At 29.7% G+C, this 25,096-nt stretch overlaps 1 protein-coding gene across 1 annotated transcript in view; it reads left to right on the forward strand.

The window, feature by feature from the left end:
• The first annotated feature begins 1,433 nt into the window (after positions 1-1,433).
• The window catches only part of LOC129971128 (thyrotropin-releasing hormone receptor-like), a 453,265-nt gene continuing 429,602 nt past the window's right edge, over positions 1,434-25,096 (forward strand). Inside the window, exon 1 of the mRNA XM_056084621.1 lies at positions 1,434-2,046. Within this exon, the coding sequence (XP_055940596.1) occupies positions 1,698-2,046 (349 nt within the window). The 5' untranslated portion in view covers positions 1,434-1,697. The remainder of the gene's footprint in view (positions 2,047-25,096) is intronic.

Genomic DNA, 25,096 nt, shown 5'->3' on the forward strand with positions numbered 1-25,096 from the left:
ATTAAAATAACTAGTTTTTAATTTTGTGTAAACATGCATACATAATCAAGTGTTGGTATTAGTTTTATGTTAAAGAACATTTTACAAGTTATGTGAAAAACACCGAATAGAATTAATTAATGCATATTGTTAAGTATTTTGGCTTATTTTTCTTTTATAATACTCCCAGAATTTAATTATGTGTAATATCTTATTCATTATATGACAAGATAATTTTATTTATCCTTAAAACTTTCGAAAAAGGGAATTCTTTAAATTTTAATTAATTATATTACTTTTAGAATGCTGAACATTTTAAAAATATATTTAAATGAAATTAATATAACTGGAAATAAAACCTCTGTATAAAAATATCAATATAAAAAGCATATCATCAATATCAAAGGCATTGCGAGCTTTTTTCAAAGAATAATGCTCTGTAATTGTTCCGAACAAATAAGAAGGATTAAAAAAAGGAAACTTAATCCCACTCGAATCCACACAATGCAAAACAATCGAAATTTTTAGAACAATACTCCTTTCAGTTTCCTGAAGTACTTCAAGAATTCCTTTCAGTTCAAATTATGCAGAAAACGTGAAAAGTGAAAACAACGCTCAACAAATATCGCCTAGTCAGCTGAAGTTTAAACAATAACGATAAACAAAAAAGTACTTCTTTAAACTCAAGTTCACTTCGAGTACTACAATTTTTTTTTTGCTGCACGAAACTGCTGAAACGGTCCTACACCAAGAAACAATGCATTTTCAGAAGTTAGAGCGGCGGTCTTGGTTCCCATGGTTACGAACTCGATATCAGCGCTGCTCGTGGCATTCCTGGAGTTAGCATGAGGTTGGAATATTTGTTGGACCCGCCAGAGTGGACTTAAGCGTGGAAGGTGCATGACGGTTTATTTCGCTCTTTCTGGTAGTTTAGTGACTCTTAGTCAAGTAAAGTTTCTTCAACTTGCTTCTATGTGCTGAATTTGCACAGTTCGTTTGCGTAGAGACATTTATTTTGTTTTTTCAAGAAAGGACATTTTTTTTTTTCACAGTCGTATTTTATTTTAGTATCAACAGGTTGTTGATCTTTTCCCGTTTTTTTATAATTTATTAGGAGTTTTTATAATCGATGAATTTATCATTGGCATATTATAGATTAGGGAAAAGTTGTCAAGTACAAACTTTTTACGTAATCCTATTTTGTTTGCCGAAAATAATTTAAAATGTGATTTGGAAACTTTGAAATATTTCATTTAGGATCGCATTTTTCTTGAATTGACAGTGTTTAAGTCGATGAAATATTTGTTTGTAGAACGGTTAGTTCACTGTGGAAGCACTTATTCGAATATGCATCGTTTAAATAATTATTAGATACTGTTTTTAAGACTAAACATATCTTTTTGCAGAAATAAAAAAAGAATCGTATCCTTAAAAGTTTGGTGAGAAGCATTGTAGAACTAGTGAGCATCTAAAAGTTTTGAAAATTTGAAAACATAAAAACTTTATAAATAATTGTATAAAACTTATATCATTATTTTTGAAAAGTCTCTTCAAACATTTAAGAAATTTTATGATAAAAAAATCGACATTTGCGTAAAAGTAAGCAAATATTATTGTTTGATAAAGAAATTAAATAAAACTAAATTGAAACTTTCAAAACATATTTGAATTGAATCGCAAATCTTGAAAATCAGAGAATACACCAACAGAAATTAACCATGATTGACTGTGACAACAACAGCTCTACATTTTTTGGAACTGATTGTAATTCGACTTTTCTGTATGCTGGATTGGGCAACTCGACGTACAATGAGACTCAAATTGACACTGGTCCAGAATATTTGGACCCTTCTTACTATTCCATAAACTATAGAATAGTGGGAACTGTTTTCCAAGGAATAGTCTTCATTGTTGGTGTATTGGGAAACATAATGGTTGTGATTGTGGTTTGGCAAACCAGAAGTATGCACACACCAACCAATTGCTATCTGGTCAGCTTGTCGATTGCTGATTTTATGGTTCTTATAGCATCGGTCCCAAATGAAATTTTGGCCTACTACTTATTGGGTAAGTTCGCAATTTTCTTCTTTTTTGCATTTTCCTCTAGTTTTTTTTTTAAGTATGAATGGTAAGATTAATACACATTGCACTGCCTTGCATAGTTACCAATATAATGTTCATTTCATTTATTAATAAAATGTATTGTTAAAATTGATTTCGTATAATATTTTTATGTATTTGTAAATCCTCTTATCTGGAAGTGGATAGGTTTCTAGTCTCAATAATTCCGTATAATTTTGTAGTTCAATATGGCGGTCATATAAATTAGAGTACGAGTTTTTGTAAAAGTGTTTGGGTTTTGTATAATAATCTAATTCAGATTTGAATATAAACTTTCGTTTGTTTTGTTAAATTTGAGGTTGAACTATATGAAAACACCTTATCATTTTTTTAAATTATAACATTATAAAATCAATAATCATATGAACTTTTATGCTGATATATAAACCTATTTTAATTTTGCTGCATCCATTATAAATATCGGAGACCATATCTTGTCTCTGAATGCATTTTGAATATGAATTTTAAGAACTGTTTTGAAGTACTTCATATTTGTATTTTTTTTATGTTTTCTAAGTAAATTTAATTTTTTATAAATTTTGAATACTATGTATGATGGATATTTACTGTCAGGCAAATGCGACTTTTAAAAAGTAGATAAAAAAACTCCGCATAAATACGACTGCAAATAATCTCGCATTCAAATTTAAAAAAAAAAAAAAACATATAAAATTATAAATTTATGGTTTTGCATCTACAGGTCTTGAAATATTACATAAAGCAAATTAAATACCAAAATATTTCTTAAAGTATAATAATATTTAAAAAATTTAGAACATTGTCTATCATTTCAACCTCTTAAATAGATTGAAACAAAGCAGCATCTAAATATCGCTTTCAACCTTTTTTTATTTATTGAATGAAATTGATTAGAAAAAATACATCAGATTTTAAAATTATTTAAAATGAATTGTTACAATCGTTAAAAAATTAATTTTTGAACTATTTAAATTTACTTGTGACAGAATTTAACTTTTCGATGATTAATATTTTGATTGTACATATATTCTATCTTTTTATATGTATTCTCTTTGTAAAATTTATTATCTTCAGTTGTGAATAAGTTAACCACCTGACATTATTTTGCGTTTGTACATAATTTTAACTCATGTAATTAACCTAATTAATGACTTAATTTAAGCCGAGTCACAGAAAAAAATTTATTTTAAATAATATAATAATTTGTGAAGTATTTTGTTAAATTACATAAGTTTTGATTTAATTTGAAAAAAAAAAATGATTTTTTTTTAAAAAATGAGATAAATATACTTATAATTTTCTACACTTGATTACTTCGATTAATTAGATGCAGTTTGAAAGCCAACTGTATCTTTTAATGCGCTTAATCTCTGTTAAAATATAAAAAAATAATTTTTTAATTAGCAAAATAATTGATTGAAGCAAGATAGTCGCATTATTATAGTGTTAAAGGGTACATTTTCCTGAAAAGTTAATTACATAAAGCAGCATGTTTTAATGATATACAAATGATATTAAATTTCAATAAATAATTCATGGTAATTGTAAATAAAAAAAACCTTGATTTTTGAGATTTTAAAGCATTACCCATTTCCGATTTGTCTGGCCTCGTGTTTTACAAAATCATTTCTTGAAATTATTGCTGTCTGCCAAAAAATCATGATCATTCAACTACTCAGTCTAGATAAACAAAATTATTTGTTTAAAATGTGTTTTTGAACTTTTTAAAATTATTCGATATGTGTCCATTGAAAATTCGAGATCAATTCACTTGCATAAGTGAAGTTTCCCATATTGTTTATAAACAAGAGCTGTGCTAGACCATATTAATCAAAGTAACTGACTTCTGTTTGTGGGCATATTTTGTCTAGACGTGCATAGAAAAAAATATTTAGCATAAATTTTGTTGCTTAAAATTGTTTGATTGTCTATTCGAATATTTCACTATATTATGCATGTTAATATTGACCAACTAAAATAAATAGAAGGATTAAGAAATCAATTTTTTTAATTTAAATTTAAAAAATAAGGTCGGTAAATTTAAGTAAAATTAGTTTAAAATGTATTCGAAATTGTGTAGCACTCTAACGCGCGCACAAAACATATTTTTAATATCGTCCCACCGCACCTAAGTGTAATAAAATAAGTAGTAGTATTGCTATAAAATATATTAAAAATATTTATTCAAATTTAGAAAGAAATGTAAAAATTTTTATGAATAAAAATATTTTTTTTAAAAAATATTAAAAGATATAAAGTTAATTTTTTAGAAATATGTTTACTAATTATTAAGAAAAAAACTTTCACGTTTCAGTTCATTTTCAAATAAAAATCTAACTAAAATTTTCTAAAACTATAATATTCTCAGCACCTATTGCCGGAATGTAATTACTCGTTAGATGAGGTAATTCTAGGTTTAACTGTCATATATGAAGAGTAATTTGAGCACTTTCTTCATCGTGTACAATCATATTTGTAATTTGAAGATAATGTCAAACTTCTAAATAGATTCATACTTATAAAATCTTGTTATTAATGAATAATATTTTTTTTACGATTTCAAAGGAGTAAAATATATATAACCTTTGTTCAGATTGAAGTAATGAAAATTAAATTTGAAGTTAATATAATTTGTTTTGTCATTATGCTTTTTCCTCGGTGATGTTCAGCATTAGATAAATGATTGAGACAAGCTGTTAATTTCAAATTTAATTTTCAACATTCCTTTTCTTATATCGACCATATAGATAAATTTTTAAATTTAATAAACATATCTAGAAAGAAAATTGCTTAATGAATTTTGGGGAGATAGAAAAATACCTTTTGGTATATTTTATAGGCTCTTGTTTATTCAAAAAAACGAATTTCTTGAACTAACATTTTTCTATTGTTTTAGTCATTAGATTTTTTATAACATAATTCTTTGGAATTGCAAATATTTTCTAGAGATTGGGAGAAAAAAAATTGGATATGTCAAAATATATATAATTTAGTAACTGAATATAATTTAAATATGTTACCGGTCAAAGGCTAATTTTTAAAAAATTTTTAACATCAACTTTCTTATTTATAAATTAATTCGTCCGATGCGTTAGATTAGAAGTGGTCTGCCGGCGTCCTGGCATAGGGGTAGCGCGTCTTCCTCGTAATCTGGGCATCCCGGGTTCGAGTCCCGGTTTGGGCACGTTTGTTCTTCAGTTGTTCTATCTGTGAGATGCGTGAATGTGCCCTCTTGTAAAAAGGGGTTGTGCAAGCGAATGAGTAATATGTGAGTAGCAAAGTCGTACTCTTGGCCCTAGTTGGCGCAACTATAAAAACAAGAGACACTCCCCCTCCGGCTTAAAATCGCTGTCTTCGTAACAGCGGGCTTTCCCATAAGAAACAACAACAACAGAAGTGGTCTAACGCACTAGGTAAAGGTAAACATTTTATGTCACAGTAAATATTGGTAATAAAAACACAACTAAGACGTACATAAGGGTCAGAACTTGTTGAAAATCGCAGTATAACCAGAAAAAAACACAATATATTCAAAATAGCAATAACAATCCGAGACGCAAGTAGGATGCTTACTCTTCGATCAACACTCGAAAAATAAAGAATTGATAAACATGGGAGATTCCATCTTTTATTTCATTCTGAATAGGTATGGAATAATCTGGAAGACTCCACAAATTCCCGGTTCTAATAAATATAGTAAAAATATTTGCAATTTACAGAACCTTAATTTTTGATGTCGAAGTCCCCGAATAAATCACCAAATGTTTGTAAAGTTTGTTGTTACCAAGTTCTGGATTTATAAATTTTATATCGAGTCAACTTCCATTAAGAATATCCCTGTAAATATATCTTGACAGCTATGAGGTCAGCATTGCAAGAAAATAATGTTATAGATTCGTAACACTTCGTTAAGATTAACAGTCTTTGAATTAAGCATAAAAAGATTGTTTCAAATCTGTTCTTCTTATTGGGATTGTTATTCGGATGCATGATGTAGTGATATTTTTGTACATCCAATTAAACATATGTAAAGAATAATAATAATGAGTAACAACAATAAGCGATAAAGCAACATAATAAAACTTATTTGTGTTTACATTTTAATATTTTTAACAGTGTGTTTGGTGATGGTGTGTGCATGTGATATATGGTAATATGTGTGCATGTGAAAGTGCATGTCAGAAGTGCCACTTGCACATTGAATGAAATTTAATAGTTTATCTTAGCACCAAATTGTATTTTAGTATCAAACATAACAAAGCAGTATTAGCACTAAATCGGTCGAAGAAAATCCATGAGATTCATATTCGATTCTCATCACAATACTACAGAAATGTATCTGAAATGTGAGATTTTAGGGAATTGTAAATGCAAATTCAGGAAAGAAACTTTTCTTATAAAACTGTTTCAAACCTTTTTAGAATATAAGATATTTATGATTTTAGGTTGAAATGATAAGTATCTCGCATATCGAAATCGGCTGAACCGTCGTTAAAAAGTTATATTTCTTTAAAAAGGTAATTTCATTAAAAAAAGCTGATATTTTAGAAAAAAATATTGAATACTTTTAAATTTAACATACTGCCTTTATTTATTTTAATTTTTTCCTTCTGATCAGTTTTTAATAAAATATTTGTATTTTTTCCCTTATCCTTTCTTTGAGAAGTGACTTTTATCTTTGAATGAAGTTTTTAAAGGTACTAAATTTTAGCAAAATATTAAATGCATAAATATATTTATTATATTTTAAATTATTTATTTAATTTTTTTAAGAAACTATTTCAATATGATCTGTAGTCTTTGAATTACAGAACGGGTAATCTACTCCTTAAAAAACTTTGTCTTGTTTTTATTGTTGTTTTTTGCCTTCATATTTCTAAAAAATTTGCAAATATCATGTTGCAGTAGAGTTTAAATATTTAAAGGAGGGATAGAAATGCAGCTTTTATTTTAATTTATGGACATGGTAATATATTTTATAGCCATTTACAAAATTAAGACGAACTAATTTCATAAATTCTCAAATTACATGTTTATTTTAGGCATAATTTTAGTGAAAAAAAAAATCCTAATTATTCCATTTTACAGAACATTCTTTGTTTCTATCTGATAATATATTTTTGTTTCATGCATGTTTATTCCACAAAAAAAAAAAAAAAAAAAGCATAAACATTATCTTGATCGCAGTCACCTACCTTAATTAGGATATTTTAATTCAAGTATGCAGAACTTAACAAAAGAAACTATTTTGGAAGATTAAATTGATACTGAAGATGTAATGAAAATTGATGAATGAAGATGTATTGATACAGAAAATGCTTCAATCAATCTCTTTAAAACTTTTAGTAGATTGAGTTTTATTCCTTTATTTTTTAGTTTGAGTCACGGCAAAATTTAATTATAGAAAATGATAGTGTGGGAAAAATTTAATTCGAAATAATTGCATTGAAGTTTAATGAGTTCTGTTTTAATTCGCGTGCTATTTCATACTCTTCTCATTCAGATCATTTAAAAAAATCTTATTAAATTACGTTATCTGATAAGAAAACAGACATCAGTGAAGTAAGGGTCAAATGTAACTTACCGGTTGATTGATTGGTTCCTAAAACAAATATTTTGACTGATCCAGCGATAATTCTTAAAATTCTTTGGACAGGAAAGAATTTTCAGAATTTACAGATCGTTCTATTTTGAAAGGTCTTTCAGGACTTATTTTCTGAGAATATTTATTATCTTTCTGAGAAAAGATTTCCAGGTATGGAAATTCAAATCAATAAATTATATAATTTTAAAAATTTAGAAGAATTTTATAATGGATTTTAATAAAGCAGTTTGAAGTTTTTAAACCAGTGGCAGAGGTCTCCAAAAACTTTTATCGCGTACTCTCTAATAAAGGTGATATCTCAGAGAATGCCTTTCATGGCGTCGGCGTACAATAGTTAAGAAATGTTAACTTTTAAAGTAAATTTAGCATTTTGACTAAATCTGTCTTTTTTTTTTTGTCTTTTGTTTGCAAGTTTTTTTGCGACTGATTTCTGGCGTGAGGTTAATATTATTCGAAAATCGAATTCCTGTTTTATACGCATGTTTTCACATTTGATTGAATTAAGGATCCGACTGTAAACTTCACTTTTAGTCACAAAATCGCATACCAAATTTGATATTTTTAAGTCATATAATTAAATTTTTGAATTATTGTTTTTACATGTTTCTAAAAGTACAGATTGACAGAGGGTCAACCCATTGTTGAATTTAGCTTAATATCTGATAGGTATCTATACCATAGATGTTGGATCTGAGTATAGAATTTTAATTTCTAGATCTCTTTTTTGCGATTCTCGTGTTAGCTTATATTCAAACAGATGGGCAGACGAACTTACTCTGAAGAGATTTTGCAAATTTGGTGTTAAGATTGTGAATTTAATTTCTATCAACTAGCTCAACATGTTTTTCGAGTTATCTTTGTCACAGACAGTCAGACGGAAATTTTGCAAAAATGTGTTTTTCGGGTGGTCAAAAACACGGAAATTCGACAAATTCTCGAATCCGAATTTTATTGCGATTACAATATTTACTCTATATTGCGTATACGGGAAAGTAAAAATGTGTAATTATTGATAAGAAACGAGAGGACTTTTAGGCATCTTTAACTTATAAACTTTACTTTATGATATTAAATTACAAATTTTCCATTTTTTCATAGTAAATGATGAGAAACTAAAAATAACTGAAAAATTAGTTATCATTTGCCGAAGTGTTTGCTAATCAAGAAGATATTCAGATAGAGATCTAAGCCGAAGATTTAGACTCTATACCGAATGATTGAATGTCTCTATGGCAAAAGATTTTATCTCATATTTAATATGAGTTAAAAAATGCCTCTTTTTATCGTGAAAATCGACATGGACATTACCGTGGCCTCCGTGCAACGTTTCTTCCACTTTTTTTTTCTTTTTACTGTCACGCATTATGTTTGTCATATTATCCTTACTCATATTTTCGTAATTTTTTCCCTCGCATAAGGAGAAAAGTTTCCTAAGAATAGTCTTAAATTATTCTAATATAGTCGCTAACAAAATTATTTGATCTTCAAATAAGTTACATCATTTGGAATGCTGTCATAAATTCTCAACGTGTTACAAGTGAATGGTATTCTTCATACAGATGACATCCGAATACGCTTCACCGAAGATAACTGTATTTCTGCATATGAAATTCACTGGAACTTATTGATATTTGCATAAACATGCGATCTCATATCATGAAATGGTTTAGACTTTCAGGTATGTTGAATTGTTCAGGAATGTAATTTGGACAGAATTTTACATTGGCCATAAAATACATTTAAGGCAATTTTTTATGTGAGAGGCATGACATTGTACTCTTAAGCATAACACTTACGGTCACACCATATCATGTCAATGGAGTAATAGCATTTCATCACAATCCATTTTCATTCGCTCATTCATTTAGCTTCATCAATCAAGATTACTCCACATAAGCCTTACTCCAACCTCCTCGCTGAACGCCTTGTTATAGCATACCACGAATGCTTCTTTTGGTGAGCATTCTTCTAAAATACACCACAGGTTCTCTCAAACTTTAAAATCATTGTCAGAATACACAGTATGTCTCCGGTTAGATACATACGATGAATATCTGGTGAGGGTAGACCAAGAGTCTTGCATGATATGTGCCAAGCTAGAATACAAAACAAGCCTACCTCCAAACATTACAAGAATCGTTAGAGTACACTGCAAATCCCCATACATATGTGTATGGTGAATGCCTTGGTAAAGTAAATCGCAAGTCTACATACACAAAGCGAAATTCTTTTTATTGTAGATCGAAAGACCCTATCTCCCATGAACCACAAAGTCTGCCTTCAGTGAGCTTCAAATCCAAATACTGTGATAAATTTGGTGGGAAGAACATTAGCAAAAATTGTGTAACTACCCAGTCTACACTATACTATTCCATTGGTTTTCATATTGACTATGGAATTTGAGCATATTTCATAGAGTGGATCAGAGAGGTTGCGAACTTCCATCTCTGAATCCTAGTTGCCATTTCATATTTCAATAATTTAATTAATACTTGTTAAGTGTAGGGGTGTCTTCAAATGTTGTGGTCGAAACAATTCCCTTGAAATAGCTATGAGATCAGGAATGATTTCTATTAAACCGATTTCAAAAAATGACTTTGAAGTCTAATGGATGTTTTAGTCAAATAAGCAATTATACAGAAATATGATGCTATCCTCTTGCATAATCCATTTTCATTTTTAACAAACTCTGAATTCAGGATTTTGTTTTGGCTGTTTAAATATTATCTACTCACCCTAGGAATATAAAAAAAATAGTCGGGTTTTAATTACTCCATTTGTGTATAATTTTCAATTAAGAATTCATTTCGAAATGCTTCTTTTCGCTTTACACATATAGTTCCAATTGCATATTTTAATATTTAAAAAATGAAATCTTGAAATCATTAACATATATTTTTGAATAATTATCTCAAAATAAATGGAAATAGGAAAATTAGAACTCCAATTTTCAATTCTGCAATTCCATTCTTGTAATTATTCAAGGAATTTCTCAGCTAGAATGATTCATTTCAATTAATATTCTTTATACGAATTCAAATATGAAGTTTTCAATTAATGATTCCATGCATTATCGAACTTTTGTTTGAGGTGTAATTCGAATATTTTAAATGGTGTTTTGGATTTTCATATTGAACTGGAAAACACTTAGCATGAAATGCATTAATAATGGTTCCATTAATGTCATTTGGACACTCTGATTCTAGAAGCATTTTTTAGTGAGATAGCAAGAAGATTTTGACATAGTTTAGTGAAATAAATATTTACTTCAGTTTTTGAAATGTGTTTGTCTGTTTTTCGATTGTTTAATGAATAAGCAGATTTTGATATTTTTCTTTTCATGTGTGTTAATTTCCATTTGTGGTTAAATTATAAAGTGTAATTTTTTCGTGATTTCAACAGATTTAAATTACGGGTTACTGTGTTACCAAAATTAATTGAAAAAATGTATTTTAGTATTACTTTTTAAAATCTTATCTGACTCGGTGGTCATTTGTAAAAACATTTTTAAATTCTTTCATTTCTTGTTTGTAGAAATATAATTATGCAATCAATTTTTCAAATTTTTACTGATATATTAGAATTTTGCTTTGTATATTTGAAATGAAATAATTTAATATTCTTTTATGGCAGCAAATTATTTTAATGTTTCGAACTTCTTATGAATTGAATAAAATTATTAAATTTTGTTTCTACCCACGTGGTGCCACCTAGAAAATATTTTTTATAGGAATTCTGATTTATGTACTATTTAAGAGGACAGAGTATAAATTAAAAGATATAGGTTAAAATTAAAACTTAAACATTTTTTTTGTACACTAAGTAGTTACAATAAAATTTTATCATACCCGATTTAGAAACAATCATTTAATTTTTTGATCAGAATTTATTTTAATGTTTTCAATCATCCACTGCTATTTTTTTTAAAAACATTTTCAAAAAAGTTGTCTAATCCTAGATGAAGTCATAAAAAGATTATAGTTAAGAGTTAAAAATGATATAGAAGGTATTTTTTAATTAAAATTATTGGTTGAAAAAACTCATAATTGCTTAACTGACTTCTTTATTAATAATTTTTTTAATTCAAGTAAGTAAATCAATTTTGTAATTATTGAATTATAATGCAAATATTATAGAAAGTGAAAATATGTCATTTGTATAATGTAGGGTGAATAATAATTTTAATGATGTTTTTTTTTTTATATCAGCCTGCTTTACGTTATATGATAGGAAAGAATGGTGCTTTATTATACTAAATGAACTGCCCATCATTCATAGTCCTCTATTCTGAGCTATTTGCATCTATAATGATTCACATGAAATGTGCGAAGCCCATTCTTGAAGACATAATGATGAGAAAATATTCAGTTGAAAAATAATGTATTCAAATTTATTTATAAGATAGTATCCATTACAATTATTTCCCACATAATGTAGAAAACTAGTTTTCAAAATAGCCATTACTCAAAATGGCATTAAATTCGCGAAATGCTTTGTTAGCCACATTTTTTTTTTTAAGAGATGATTTCACTTAGTCTGCTCTCTAAATATTTATAAAACATCAAAAATACTTTAAGTAATCATAACTAAAAACAAACTGAGAAACGACAGTAAAATCGAGAGAAATAAATTATTTATTGTTCTTACATAAATAGAAAAATAACCCATTTTTCCAGTCGTTGTTTTGGAAGTTTTTGTCCAAGTAGTGCGGGTAGAGATTCAAACAATTGGATCAGTGCCAGTATTCACAGCAATTTTTCTTCAGATATAAATAAGGGTGGCCATATTCGGAAGTGAAGCAAGTGTTTGCTCATAGTGCAGAATGCTACCATTAGGTACTTAATCATTGGAAGTTTTCAATTCGAGGGCAGTTAATTATCTCAAAAACGGAGAGTTAACTTCCCTTGGTTGTTTGTAATAATAATATCAGTATCATGTCGAGAAATGTATTTGTCTACCTCGGAGTTTCAGGATAATATTGGTACATATATAAGGAAAATAATATTTATACATATATATTGTTCAGGATAATATTTGTTCATTTGTACATATTTTAATTATTTGAGCCAGTTAAATTATTTTGTACATTAAATATTTCTATCCTTTTATAAAGGCATTCGCAAATCTAATGCCATTCAGGTAAATTATTTAACAGCCAGCAGCTTTGAATAGGAGAGCTGTAATTATGGACATATTGTGTATTTTTTTTTTTTGCATTTACATCCGTTTCAAAGATCTGGATGAAAATAGACATACATGTAATGATATCTCTTAAAATAATTTAAATCCTAATTAATTTCATAATTTTTATCATAATTTAGCCCATATTGACTTCACTCTAAAGCGTTCTTATTTTCTGATCCAGTTCCAATTTTTTATTTCACTAACCCCTTATGGTGACAACATTGCTTTTTTAAAGAAAAGCAAAAAAAAAAAAAAAATGTATATAGGTATGTATATATAAAAATGTGTAAGAACAAACATTTAGGCGTGTGTTTTTTATAATAAACATGCATATTTAGGGGTACAAACATAAAAATGAAATAAAACTTACCTTAGATAAACCTGAGCGGCGCATCTTGACGATTATTTTTCACAACTGATTTAAAATTATGACAGATAAACTACTATTTTTTATTTTTGAAGTATAAATGAACGTCTACATATGTCATGTGTTTAATAAAACTAAGTTAAAAATTATTTTATAGTGGTAGTATATTTTTATAAATTTGTATGTATGGTATACTATACAAAATGAACATAAGGGTTAATTCCACACGCGCTCTGTTAAACTGTTGAATTCAGAAGGTATTCACGCTCCGAGTGAAAGGATAAAAAAACCTTAATGCTTACAACATACTTTTAAAGATACTTAAATTTCCCTTTCCTACGTCTACACGTGTCAAAGAAATTTCCATTACAATCTCATTGTAAAATCACTGTGAGAAAAGATTTTGGTCTCTTTTCCTCTTTTGCATTTGTATCGCAATGTAAACGAACATCAGTTTTATCTTTGCTTATTGTACATAAAATGCCTCCCGGAGCGAAATAAATAAGTTTAAAATAAATTTCTAAAATATCTTCTATTCGGCCACACAACTGCTAAAAGTATGTTTTATGCCCAGATATGTAATATGGCATATGATTTACAATGGATATAAAATAGGCATTATATAAATTACAAAGGTATTGTTAACTTATGAAATAAGTAATTGCATTACTCATAGTATCAGGATCATGTCATAAACACTGCCCGAATCTTAACATCCCAATTTGAAACGTATATCTCTAAAGGTTTGAAAATTTCCTGTTGTACAATGATTAAAATGCACTTTATTTATTTTTCAATTTAATGCTGAAATATGTTTTTATATACATTGATGTATGTAAGTTTATATAAATTTTAATCATTTCTATTTATTTCTTGTACAACAAACAGATATTCATGTAATTTTGCTTTCAAAAATCAGTTATGTACAAAAATTATGCCTATAGAAGTACATTTTTCAGTTTGGTTGATATAACTAATGAATTTCTTAATTTGCCTATTGGTTGATGCAAGTAAAGTATTTGGGGTTTTTTTCTCCGTCATACAGGAATTTTGAGAAAATATTCTCCAGATTCCTGGATATTAAAATGTTTTCTGTTTTGGAATTATCATTCAAAGAAGTGCATAGACTGCTAAATTGTAGAAAGAGACCTAGTCTATTCATTTGGTAATTTAAAACATATGAATTTATTTTAACTTTTTCTACTACTTAGTGTTTAATTTATTATTCATCATTATGTACATTTCGGAATTCTGAAATTACTTATTTCTCGAGATCTCCGCCAGGTGTCACCACGCGTACGAAACTAAAATTAACTTGAACTATTCAGTTAATGGATATAGTTCGATAACTTATAAGCGAAATGTATTTAAAAATTCTAGCACATGTGAAATTATATTAAAAGACGATTATAAAATTAAATATTTATGCAAAGAAATAAGCCAAAATAAAAATAAAGTATGGATGGAAAATACGTAATGGAATTTAATAAATGTGGCTGTCAAAATCAGCCTTTCTAGATGAAATACCAAGAATTTCTAATAGCTAGATTAATCTATGCTCTAATTTGGAATGTAGTATTATAAATAATTTGTTTTGTTGCATTATCATTGTAGATACACATTTTTTTTTAATATTTCAAATTTTTGCTGTTGCCTATAGTTTGTGTATTTTTTGTAGGCGGTTCAAGGTCACATTTTCTACAGCGTTACTGGTACCAGACAACTAATAATGAGGTAGAAAATGTGACCTTGAACCGCCTACGGAAAATACACAGACTATAAATGAATGAACACTAATTTAATTTTAGAAAATATTTATTTATTTTTCAATATTTCCTATCAATTTAAACAAAACTATGCATTCACCTTTCATAACCATGTTTTAATCATTTAATTAATAGAAATTCTCTCTATGTTAAACTGTCTTCTGTTATCTAAACTAACTTCTGTTTATCGAGCAGGAAAATTTAGTTTTTAATTAGAGAAATGCCGTTATCAATGGGCACAGCAAAAAAGAAAAAAAAATCAGTTTTCTGCGAAACCTGACTGTTTCTAAACTAATATACCATATATAAAATCTGATTTCAAAATGCTAGTCTCGCGGAAAAGGGAGTGCTGCTCATTTCATTATCTGAGAACATGGGGGAGTCTCATTTCAGTACAAACTCATTCCATTCTTCGTTCACTTTTAAGTATTCATTTCCATTTGGTTCTGTTGTCTTTTGACTTCATTAACACTGAGCTGATAAGATAAATTTCCGTTCTTTCGGATTCCCCGTGAATTTGATTATTGAGCCTTTTTGGAATTTTTGGAAAGCAACTGATCGTAATTGCTTCTTTAGAATGATATTAAAATCCTTTTTTGCACAGCTATTGTTTTAAATTATTGTATTTAAAGAAAAGTAAGCATTGTTTTAGAAAGATTTGCTTCAAATGTATTTCAAATTTCTGATTTATTAAATCAACATTGTGAATTGATATACGGTTAAATGAATTACATGCTCGTGAATTAAAAAAAAGTTTAACGATAAATTTGTTTTATAAATTTAATTTTTTAAGCTGATTTTTGAACTTTTTTGTTTGTTTTTGCTTAAAATGGTTAGTCGAATACAGTGTACGTTTTAATCAACTTTTTTCCCACATAATTTTTGCAATTTTTTTTTCTTTTCTAGTTTCTAGTCTTTTTCTTTCCTATATTATTTATTATTTATTTTTTGACATGGAATCGGGAATTGATTTATTTCCTTTTTCCTTGAAAGATGAAATAAATCAGCATTAATTATATTGTGGAAAATCATTTTAATGAACTTCAGAGTTTCCGAATTCATTTTCTTATTATTACTATGTTCCATCATTGACTATCTGTTCAATCCTGCTCATTCTTTATCTTTTGGCGACAATATCTTTTGGCGACAAGGATAGCAATCATTAATAAAATATCCAAAGAACTCTCATTTGCATAAAATTGGAGAACAATGGTTGCAACTGAGAAGATGGGACTCATTGTATTGCCAATCATTTTAAATTTAAAAGAGAAATTAAATAAAAATTCCTATTTTGTTAATGTTGTAAATAAAAGTTATAGGCCTCTAAAAAATACAAAAAGCAGGTTTTAAATCCTTTTTTTTACGCAGATTATTAATATCATTAACTTTTTACACTTACATTAAAAAATTATTTAATTTATCATCGTGTAAATTTAAGAAAAATACATTTGATAATTAATTAGAGCTCGGACTTCCCATTAGCGAATTTTGAAGTAGTCATTTTGTATCAATCAGTTTAAAATATTGTTATTCAAATTTCAATAATTTGTTTAGTTAACAAAATACTTTTGGGTCATTTATGACAGACATGTTGTGTATTTTTTAATAAAACTCTTTCGAAAATATAGCAAATGTATATTTTAGGTAGAACAGGAGCCGTCGATCGATCTGCATCAAAATTATGAAGTACAATATTTAGTGAGTTTGAGGGGAGGGGTACCCGGTAATGTGTCTATTATGATCACCAGATATGCCTCCTTTGAAATGCTACCATTCGGTAATCTAAAGGAATTGGTTTGTGAACTTAAATTTTTTCAGTAGGTGAAATAATTGTGAACCTGCGTACTGTTATTACTTTTGTCTACACTTCGATGCTATATCAAATGCACTTTGAACCTGCAAGGCTGATGTCTGCATGTATCGAAATACATGTTGATCAACATGACCATCAGCGATCAATTTATCTAACATCTCATATATAAGAAACGCTGTTTCTGTATATGCATTCGATATATTGTTTTAGTTTGTATTTTTCTGAAACTTTGCCTCTTGGAGGAATCGGGGCACTCAAAGAAAGAAATTATCTTTCTTCACAGTATGATGTTATAACGGTATATAATGTTTTGTCATTGTTATTTTATTTACGGCAGAATAAATGATAAATAATTAGATCTTTCCTTCCCCGTTCATTTTGAAAATCAACACTTTATATTAGACAATTCACATCTCTGTTTTAGTTGATCTTTCTGCAGCGACGTCTGAATGAGTGGGAGTGAATTTTTAGGAAGTAATAGAGAAAGAACAAAATGAACTATACATACAGAACAGAACGTCGTCTCATACCTCCGTATCCGTGACCATTCTGGTCACTGAACGGTTTGATAGGCATGTTACGGGACTTTTATTTAATTAACAAAATATTTACAGTAGGAAAACGAAACAAAAATAACTATTTACAGAATTTACAATAATATAAGAAATTATATTATGATGAGACCGTTTACATAATTTTTCAACTTAGAAATATAATTTGTAGTAATAAACTTAGAAATATAATGCAGATTGAGAGATAAAATTTGTAAAAATATACATATAATCTGTGTTCACTTATTTTTTTATGATATAGTAGATCAGGTTGCAGTTAAAAAAAATCAGATGGAAAATCATTTGAGAAATGGAAATGAAGACAATCTCTGTTTGATTGAAATGTGTGACAGGAGACTGCAGTGCTTGTTTTTTCCCTTAGTCTTTTTTGGTATGAGACTTGATGTTGAGTGCTATGGAGGCAAGAATAGGTCTCTATTTCCACTTATAAATTTGATTATACTGTGGATTTTTTGCCTGGAAAGGAAGTTGCCGGCGACTCTTTTCAGCCATTCCTGTTCATGGCTTGGTGATGGTTTTTTCATATGCCAGGAGATTGTAAGGATGCATTCCGTAGCATAATGAAGTGCGGTGCCTATCCTACCACAACTGCACTGGTAACTCTCAGGCAGATTAAACCTTTTGAGGTAGGCAGGAAAAGGGCTGTGTTCTGAGAAGAAAATAATTTCCTCTCTGTTCCAGTTAGTGGGATTAAGGTTGACTGAAGGCAGGATATTAAAAATTTTTCTGCCTGTGACACTATTGCTCCAATATCCTTGCCATTCCTCAAGCATGTCTTTCCGGAGGAGGGCTTTTATATGTCGTTTTGGTATCTTTGTTTGGATATAAAATTGCCCATTTTGCGTTGCTTCCTTTGCCAGTTGATCTGCTTTTCCATGCCTATATTGCCAGCATGGGCTTTAACCCATGAAATTTTTATTGTTGGTTTTGAAAGCAGGAAACCAAAAATTTCTCTTGCTTTTTGGTTTGTGCTCTTTGGATTTGAAGATGCCATGATACTAACTCTATTGTCAACATGTATTTTAAAAGTATTGTTGTTTGAAAACTGAGATGTATATTTTACTGCTTCATGAAGTGCAGTGAGTTCAGCTTGGAAAACGGTATTGTTGTCATTCAATTTGGCAGACCATTGATAGGACCAGGAATCATTGAACAGAACACAAAACGCAGCTCCAGCTCCATGTTCTGTTTTTGAGCCATCTGTGAAGATATTGATATTATTTATTTGAGATAAATTTATTCCTTCATCTTCCAATGAAATTTGGTTGGGATTGAGATGCTGTGAAGGGTGAGTAGACCAACCAGTTGATTTCTTCTCAAGAACTTCTGGTTGTATCTCTGTTATATTATGCGGAAGAGGGATTCTTAGGCGATATATTGTCGTTAGTCTGGCTTCAAACTGTAATTGCAGGTGCAGGGGTGGAATGCCGAGAATGGTTTGTAGCGCTGCTGTTGGAGTTGTGCGGTAAGCACCTGAAATGTAGAGAAGAAATGGTCTCTGAATGGTGGAGAGCTTCCTCTTCATTCTATATGTTGGGTTTAGACACCACGCTGATTAACCATGGGCGAGCATTCTCGCAACTACTGTCTTGTAAAGAACTCTTTTGTGTTTCTGAGAGATTCTCCATGTGCTACCAGTGATTCCTTTGAGGTTTTGGTGCATTTTAAAGGCCTTTTCTCTTTGTTTTTTTGTGTGTTCTAGCCAGTTTAATTGGCCATCAATGTGGACTCCTAGATATTTAATAGATTTGTTTCTCTTAATGATGTCTCCATTCCACATGATTCTGGGGCCTCTCGCCATTTTGCTGAATAAAATATGGGTTGTTTTTTCCGTGGAGATGGAAAGTTGATTATTTGAGCACCAGAAGTTAAATTTGGCTATTGCAAGTTCAGTTTCTCTTTCCAGGCTATTTTTTGTGTCCGCTTCGATAACCAGTATAAAATCATCTGCAAGGGCTTGGATGTGTACATTTTCTGGCCAGACCTGCTTGAGAATTTCGTTGGCTACGAGATTCCAGCGAGCGGGACCACTGCATGATCCTTGAGGGCAGCCTTGTTTCTGATCTTTCATGGCCCTACCTTCTGGAGTCATTAGGGTCACTTTCCTGTTTTGGAGGAGACTGAAAGAGGCGATTGATGTTTAAAGGACAGGGACTTTCATCCAGACTTTTGAGAATTTCTTTGTGTTGCAAGTTGTCAAAGGCTCCTTTTATATCAATAGAGAGCACTAAGACATGCTTGCCCTCTCTTCTTGCAGCTTGAATTTTGTTTATCAGCTCATGGATAGCTGTGTCTACAGATTTACCTTCCCTAAACCCATGTTGACGCTCGCTGAGGCTATTAGTGGTCTCAAGATGATAAGTTAACCTTTGGGTCATTAATTTCTCTAGCACCTTCCCGATTGTTGGCAGGAGAGAAATGGGTCGATATGAAGATGCCAGTCTCTGATCTTTTCCTTGTTTTTGGAATAAAATAATATTTCCTATTTTCAAGGAATCTGGGAATCAACTTAATTCTAGGCACTTATTAAAGAGAGTTGGGAAGATATTATGAAAGCGGTTGTGAATAATTTTAAGAAGGAGGTTGTCAATTTCATCAATACCGGGAGCTTTACCTGACGGAAGGTTGTCTATAATCATTGAAATTTCTTGGAGGGAAAATGGAGGGTCAAGTGGCTGCGTTGAAGTGTTTAAATTATAGTTAGTTGAAATAGCAGGAGATGGGAAAATCTGGTCCAAGATGGTTTACGCTGCTTCTTTCACACTTCCTTTTGGGTCACTGTTCATCAGATATGGAATTTGAGATGGGAAAACAGATTTCCGGAAGGCGGCTTTGCAATGCTTTCCATATGGGTTGGAGGCTGAACTGCAGAAATTTTTCCAACCCGTATTTTTTGCTTTTTTAATATTTTTTTTTGTACTCTGTTTTCTCTTTCTTGAAGATCTGGTATCTCCACTGCTTTTCAATTTCTGGTGCCCTCTGTGCTCTTTCTTAGTGCTCTTACTTTCTTTTTATGAATTTCTAATTTCTCTGTCCACCAGTTTGGTTTCGTTAACAAAAGCTGTTTTTTGATCTTAAAGGTTTTGTTGCAGGCATTAATAATAGTTTTGAAAAACTATTGTAGCGTCATTTAGCTGTCTGGGATTTCTTGCTGTTGCTATTTTATTTTCTAGATAATAAATATCTTTACCAAGTATATTGAGCAATCTAGGATGATTCCCATGGCGTGTCTTGTATCTTTTGTAGAACTGGTTAGCTATAGTGGATGCTATTGTTGTTTGTATATATATATATATATATATATATATATATATATATATATATATATATATATAATATGGTCACTTAAGGAAATATCATCCAGAACCTCCCAGTTAATGGAAGAGTCTATAATTGATTGGGAACATAATGTCAGATCTGGCCAGCCAATGCTGTTATTTCTTTGGAAAGTTCTTGGGGCATCTGATTTATTTAAGATGTATAAATTATTTGCCAAGATAAAATCCAAGACTTCATTGCCTCTGTTGTCATTGGATCTATACCCCTAAAGGGTGTTGTGCCCATTGAGATCAGCGCCGATGGTAATCTTTTCCTCCGGGAGGCTGGTAATGATCTGTTGGATTTCTTGGAGAGTTGTGCTGACATCTTGTGCTGGTGAGGAGTAGGCAGAAATTATTGTGATGGGATAGGAGGATGTTTGAATTTTTACAGCTACCACGTGGACTTTTGTTGCCAATAGAGCAGGTTTTATTTATGCTGACGGGATGAGAACTGCAGCTTTCTGGTTAGTGGAATTAAACGTTTTCCATGAATTTGGAATTCCAGGGAATTCGTTGTTATAGTGGTATTGTTCTTGCACTAGGATGATATCCGGTTTAATCGTGCTTGCTGTCAAATGAAGCTGGTTGGTGGATGCCTTAGCTCTAGCTAAATTTATTTGGAGTATTTTTAGTGGGTCTTGAGTAGAGGCTGTCGCGATGTTAAAGGGAAAGGAAGAATTTTCAAAATTAATACGGTCCATACTAATAATAGTCCCTTGATTTTTTATAAGCTGCTACCTTTTTTTGATAGCAGGGGCAAACTATACATACAAAAACACTAGACAAAAGAGCAGCCGTCGAACGACCTGCATTAAAATTATGAAGTACAATATTCGGGAAATTGGAGGGGAGGTGTGCCCTTATTTCTCCATGCAATATACCCTGCCCATTATTTGTTCGTACAAATAATATATATACAACAATTTAAAATTATTTGATTTGTGTCCATTATTTGTTCGTACAAATAAATAATGGACACAGAAATCAAATAATTATAAACAATAAAAATATTTAAAAAAAATATTTTAAAAATAAAATAGGAGCGTTTTGGGTTATTCTATTTTAATGTCATTTCAATGGTATTGACATCTCAGAAAAGGATTCAATCCTTCTCATCACATATGAAACAGATTGAATCGTTAAAGTCTAGTTCTTGATTAATTATTTTTAAGGATATTTATAACCACTGTAGATTATTTTCACTTGTATATGTTTAAAAATGCCAGGAGTCTATTGGTGGACATTTTGTAGCGTAGTGCAATGGGTCACCGTTTATCCCTCATGACCAGTTGCCATTTGCCGAGATTGAAGCGAAGATTTATGAAGGCAAGGGGTAGTGATCTCAAACGAAGGAATAATTACATCTTTACTCCATCATATAGATTTGAGACTTTGGACACTATTTGAGCATTGGCGTTTCTTCCTGTTTCTCTGTGATTCCGTCCCACTTCTTTTACCATCTTCCGAAAGGAATTGTGCTAGTTTGAAATTATAAGTAGGATGGTTAAATTGACCAAATAGTACCATTGACCATTTAAAATAAATGATGATCATAAAATGTTTTGTAAAATTAAGCAAAATAATGCAATCTGTTCTACAGTAATTGCAAATATATCTAATTCCACCTATGATAATAGATCCTTTAGTAATATTTTATTGATGGAATTCATTTCTTAAGAGGAAAGACGTGGATAAATAGAAAAGTAGGGGAAAAGGTAGAAAAAGAAAGATATCGAGTAATACATTTAACATGATTAAACACTGTAACATCATTGTACAAGAATTTTTGACCAATTATGGAGATTGCGCCTATTGATTATGCCAATTTTATGGAGATTGCGCCTATTGATTATGCCAATTTTATGGAGATTGCGCCTATTGATTATGCCAATTTTATGGAGATTGCGCCTATTGATTATGCCAATTTTATGGAGATTGCGCCTATTGATTATGCCAATTTTATGGAGATTGCGCCTATTGATTATGCCAATTTTATGGAGATTGCGCCTATTGATTATGCCAATTTTATGGAGATTGCGCCTATTGATTATGCCAATTTTATGGAGATTGCGCCTATTGATTATGCCAATTTTATGGAGATTGCGCCTATTGATTATGCCAATTTTATGGAGATTGCGCCTATTGATTATGCCAATTTTATGGAGATTGCGCCTATTGATTATGCCAATTTTATGGAGATTGCGCCTATTGATTATGCCAATTTTATGGAGATTGCGCCTATTGATTATGCCAATTTTATGGAGATTGCGCCTATTGATTATGCCAATTTTATGGAGATTGCGCCTATTGATCTTGTATGTTTCGATATTCATTTTGTTACCGTAAGAAGATACCGAAAGTTTTCTATTTGTTGTAGTTGGAGAAATGCTTTTTTAAAAAAAGTTGTTGAATATTTAAAAAAACCCATCGAATCTTCTTTCATTTTTCTTTGTTTTTTCAAATGAAATTAACATATAAGATGGTGTTGGTATAGTTCTCGTATGTAAATATTTTAATCCTAGAGTAAACAATTGAAAAACATATTAAATAGTTATCTAGTTATTATAATACATCTCGAATATATTTTTTAAATTTCCTGTTTTATGAAGTTATTTTGATTCTATAAGCTTATAATTTGACTGTTAATAGTAATACTTTAAAGTCATATTTATGCATTATCAAATATCTATCAAATTCTTCATTTGATTAATACAGCGAAAAATTTAATCACTTAATAATTTGCCTTAATAGATATCAATTTGAAGCTGAATTTGGTTAGATTGGAGAAATAAAAAAAAAATCATTTTGAATAGTGTATACGTTATTCTCGGTTCATTTGGAACAAAGTATTATTATCTGACGCTAGTTCTTGAGAAGAAAAAAAAAAGAAATTCATTTCGCCATGTGATAACTCGAAGGAAGTTCAGTTCAGTTCAGTTCATTTTTCAGCCATTTCATTCTTCATTCTGTCTTAAATGATCATTGCTGTTTGAACCTGATTGTTTTCTTTGCCTTGATCCATCAACAGTATAAAGATAAGGTGAATTCATTCTCACTTTTTTCTCCCTGCTTTCCGTAAAAACTTTGATTGGGCGATTTCAGATTTTTCGTCTTGGGGTTAAAAATAACTAAGAAGCGTGATTGCATTTCTGAAATGAAATTGGAATTTTTTGTTTTGTTTTGAAATTGACTTATTAAATAAATTCATTTTGGAAGAGGCCAAAATTTATGTGTACAGTCTAGCATTCTTTTGTATTTTGGAATGGGTTAAGACTTTGGTTATTGAATCGATTATTTCATATAATTAGGATGATTAAAAAATAATATAAGCGAATATGTTTACTTTGGAACCGGAGGATTTTAGGTTCGAGACACAATTCCATCAAAACGCCGTCGAGTAAGTGTGTCTGGTGCACGTTAAATCCGTCGGGGACAAACGTTCTCCCACTGGTTTGGTGTGGAAGTTTGGAGAGGGGGGGGGATAACTCAGGGGATGTCCTTTTAAATGGGGCGTTAATATAACTAAATTAAACTAATAATGCTTTTAATAAATTTTGCTGATTATTTTTTATTTATTTGTTATTCACAGTTATAATAATATATGAAATTCAATAAAAAATATTATAAATTGAAAAAAAATTATGTAATAAAAATGAAACAAATTTTATAAAAATTACTGAATTATTAACATTTTGTCGTCAAAATTATCCATTTAGTAAATCGGCATAATTAAATTGAATAACTTAGTTTGAAATTCATTGTTCCTAGAATCCAATCTTTGACATGTAGAAAAGTTAATTTTGGAAAACAAATTGGTTTATTTCAAAATTAAAGAGAAAACAAAAAATTTCGTACTCACCCTTTTAAGATAAAGATCATACTAATATTTATTCAAACGAAGTAAATAGTGTGTTTTATACATCACGATGAAGCTTCTGGAACTTTATATAACATATAATTGCGCAAAAGTTTGTCAGTGAATTCTCAGTTGTTCAAAGAAAGCTAATTAAATAAATGTACATAACATTTACATCCATATATGTCTAAATTTGCAATTACGAAAAAAGCAAGGGAAATAAATAGATAATTCTAATTTCTTTTAAATATAGAAATATTTTAAAGAAATATTTCTCATTCCATTCCAATAAATATTAAATATTCCATTTTTTATTTAAAACTATTCTCTATTGATATAATTAATTTTCAATTAGTTTGTAAGTTTTGAAATCAAATTTGTAAATTTTGATTTCATTCATTAAATAATACAGTTGTGATCAAATGAAATCGATCAGTCTCTGAATATATGTAACCAATTTAAAATTTTAAAATGTTTACATAAAAACATTTTTCAAAAAAAATTGCAAAATATTTATATATACTTTAAATCAAA

Source organism: Argiope bruennichi, chromosome 6 (assembly GCF_947563725.1).
Source record: "Argiope bruennichi chromosome 6, qqArgBrue1.1, whole genome shotgun sequence".
NCBI lineage: Eukaryota > Metazoa > Arthropoda > Arachnida > Araneae > Araneidae > Argiope > Argiope bruennichi.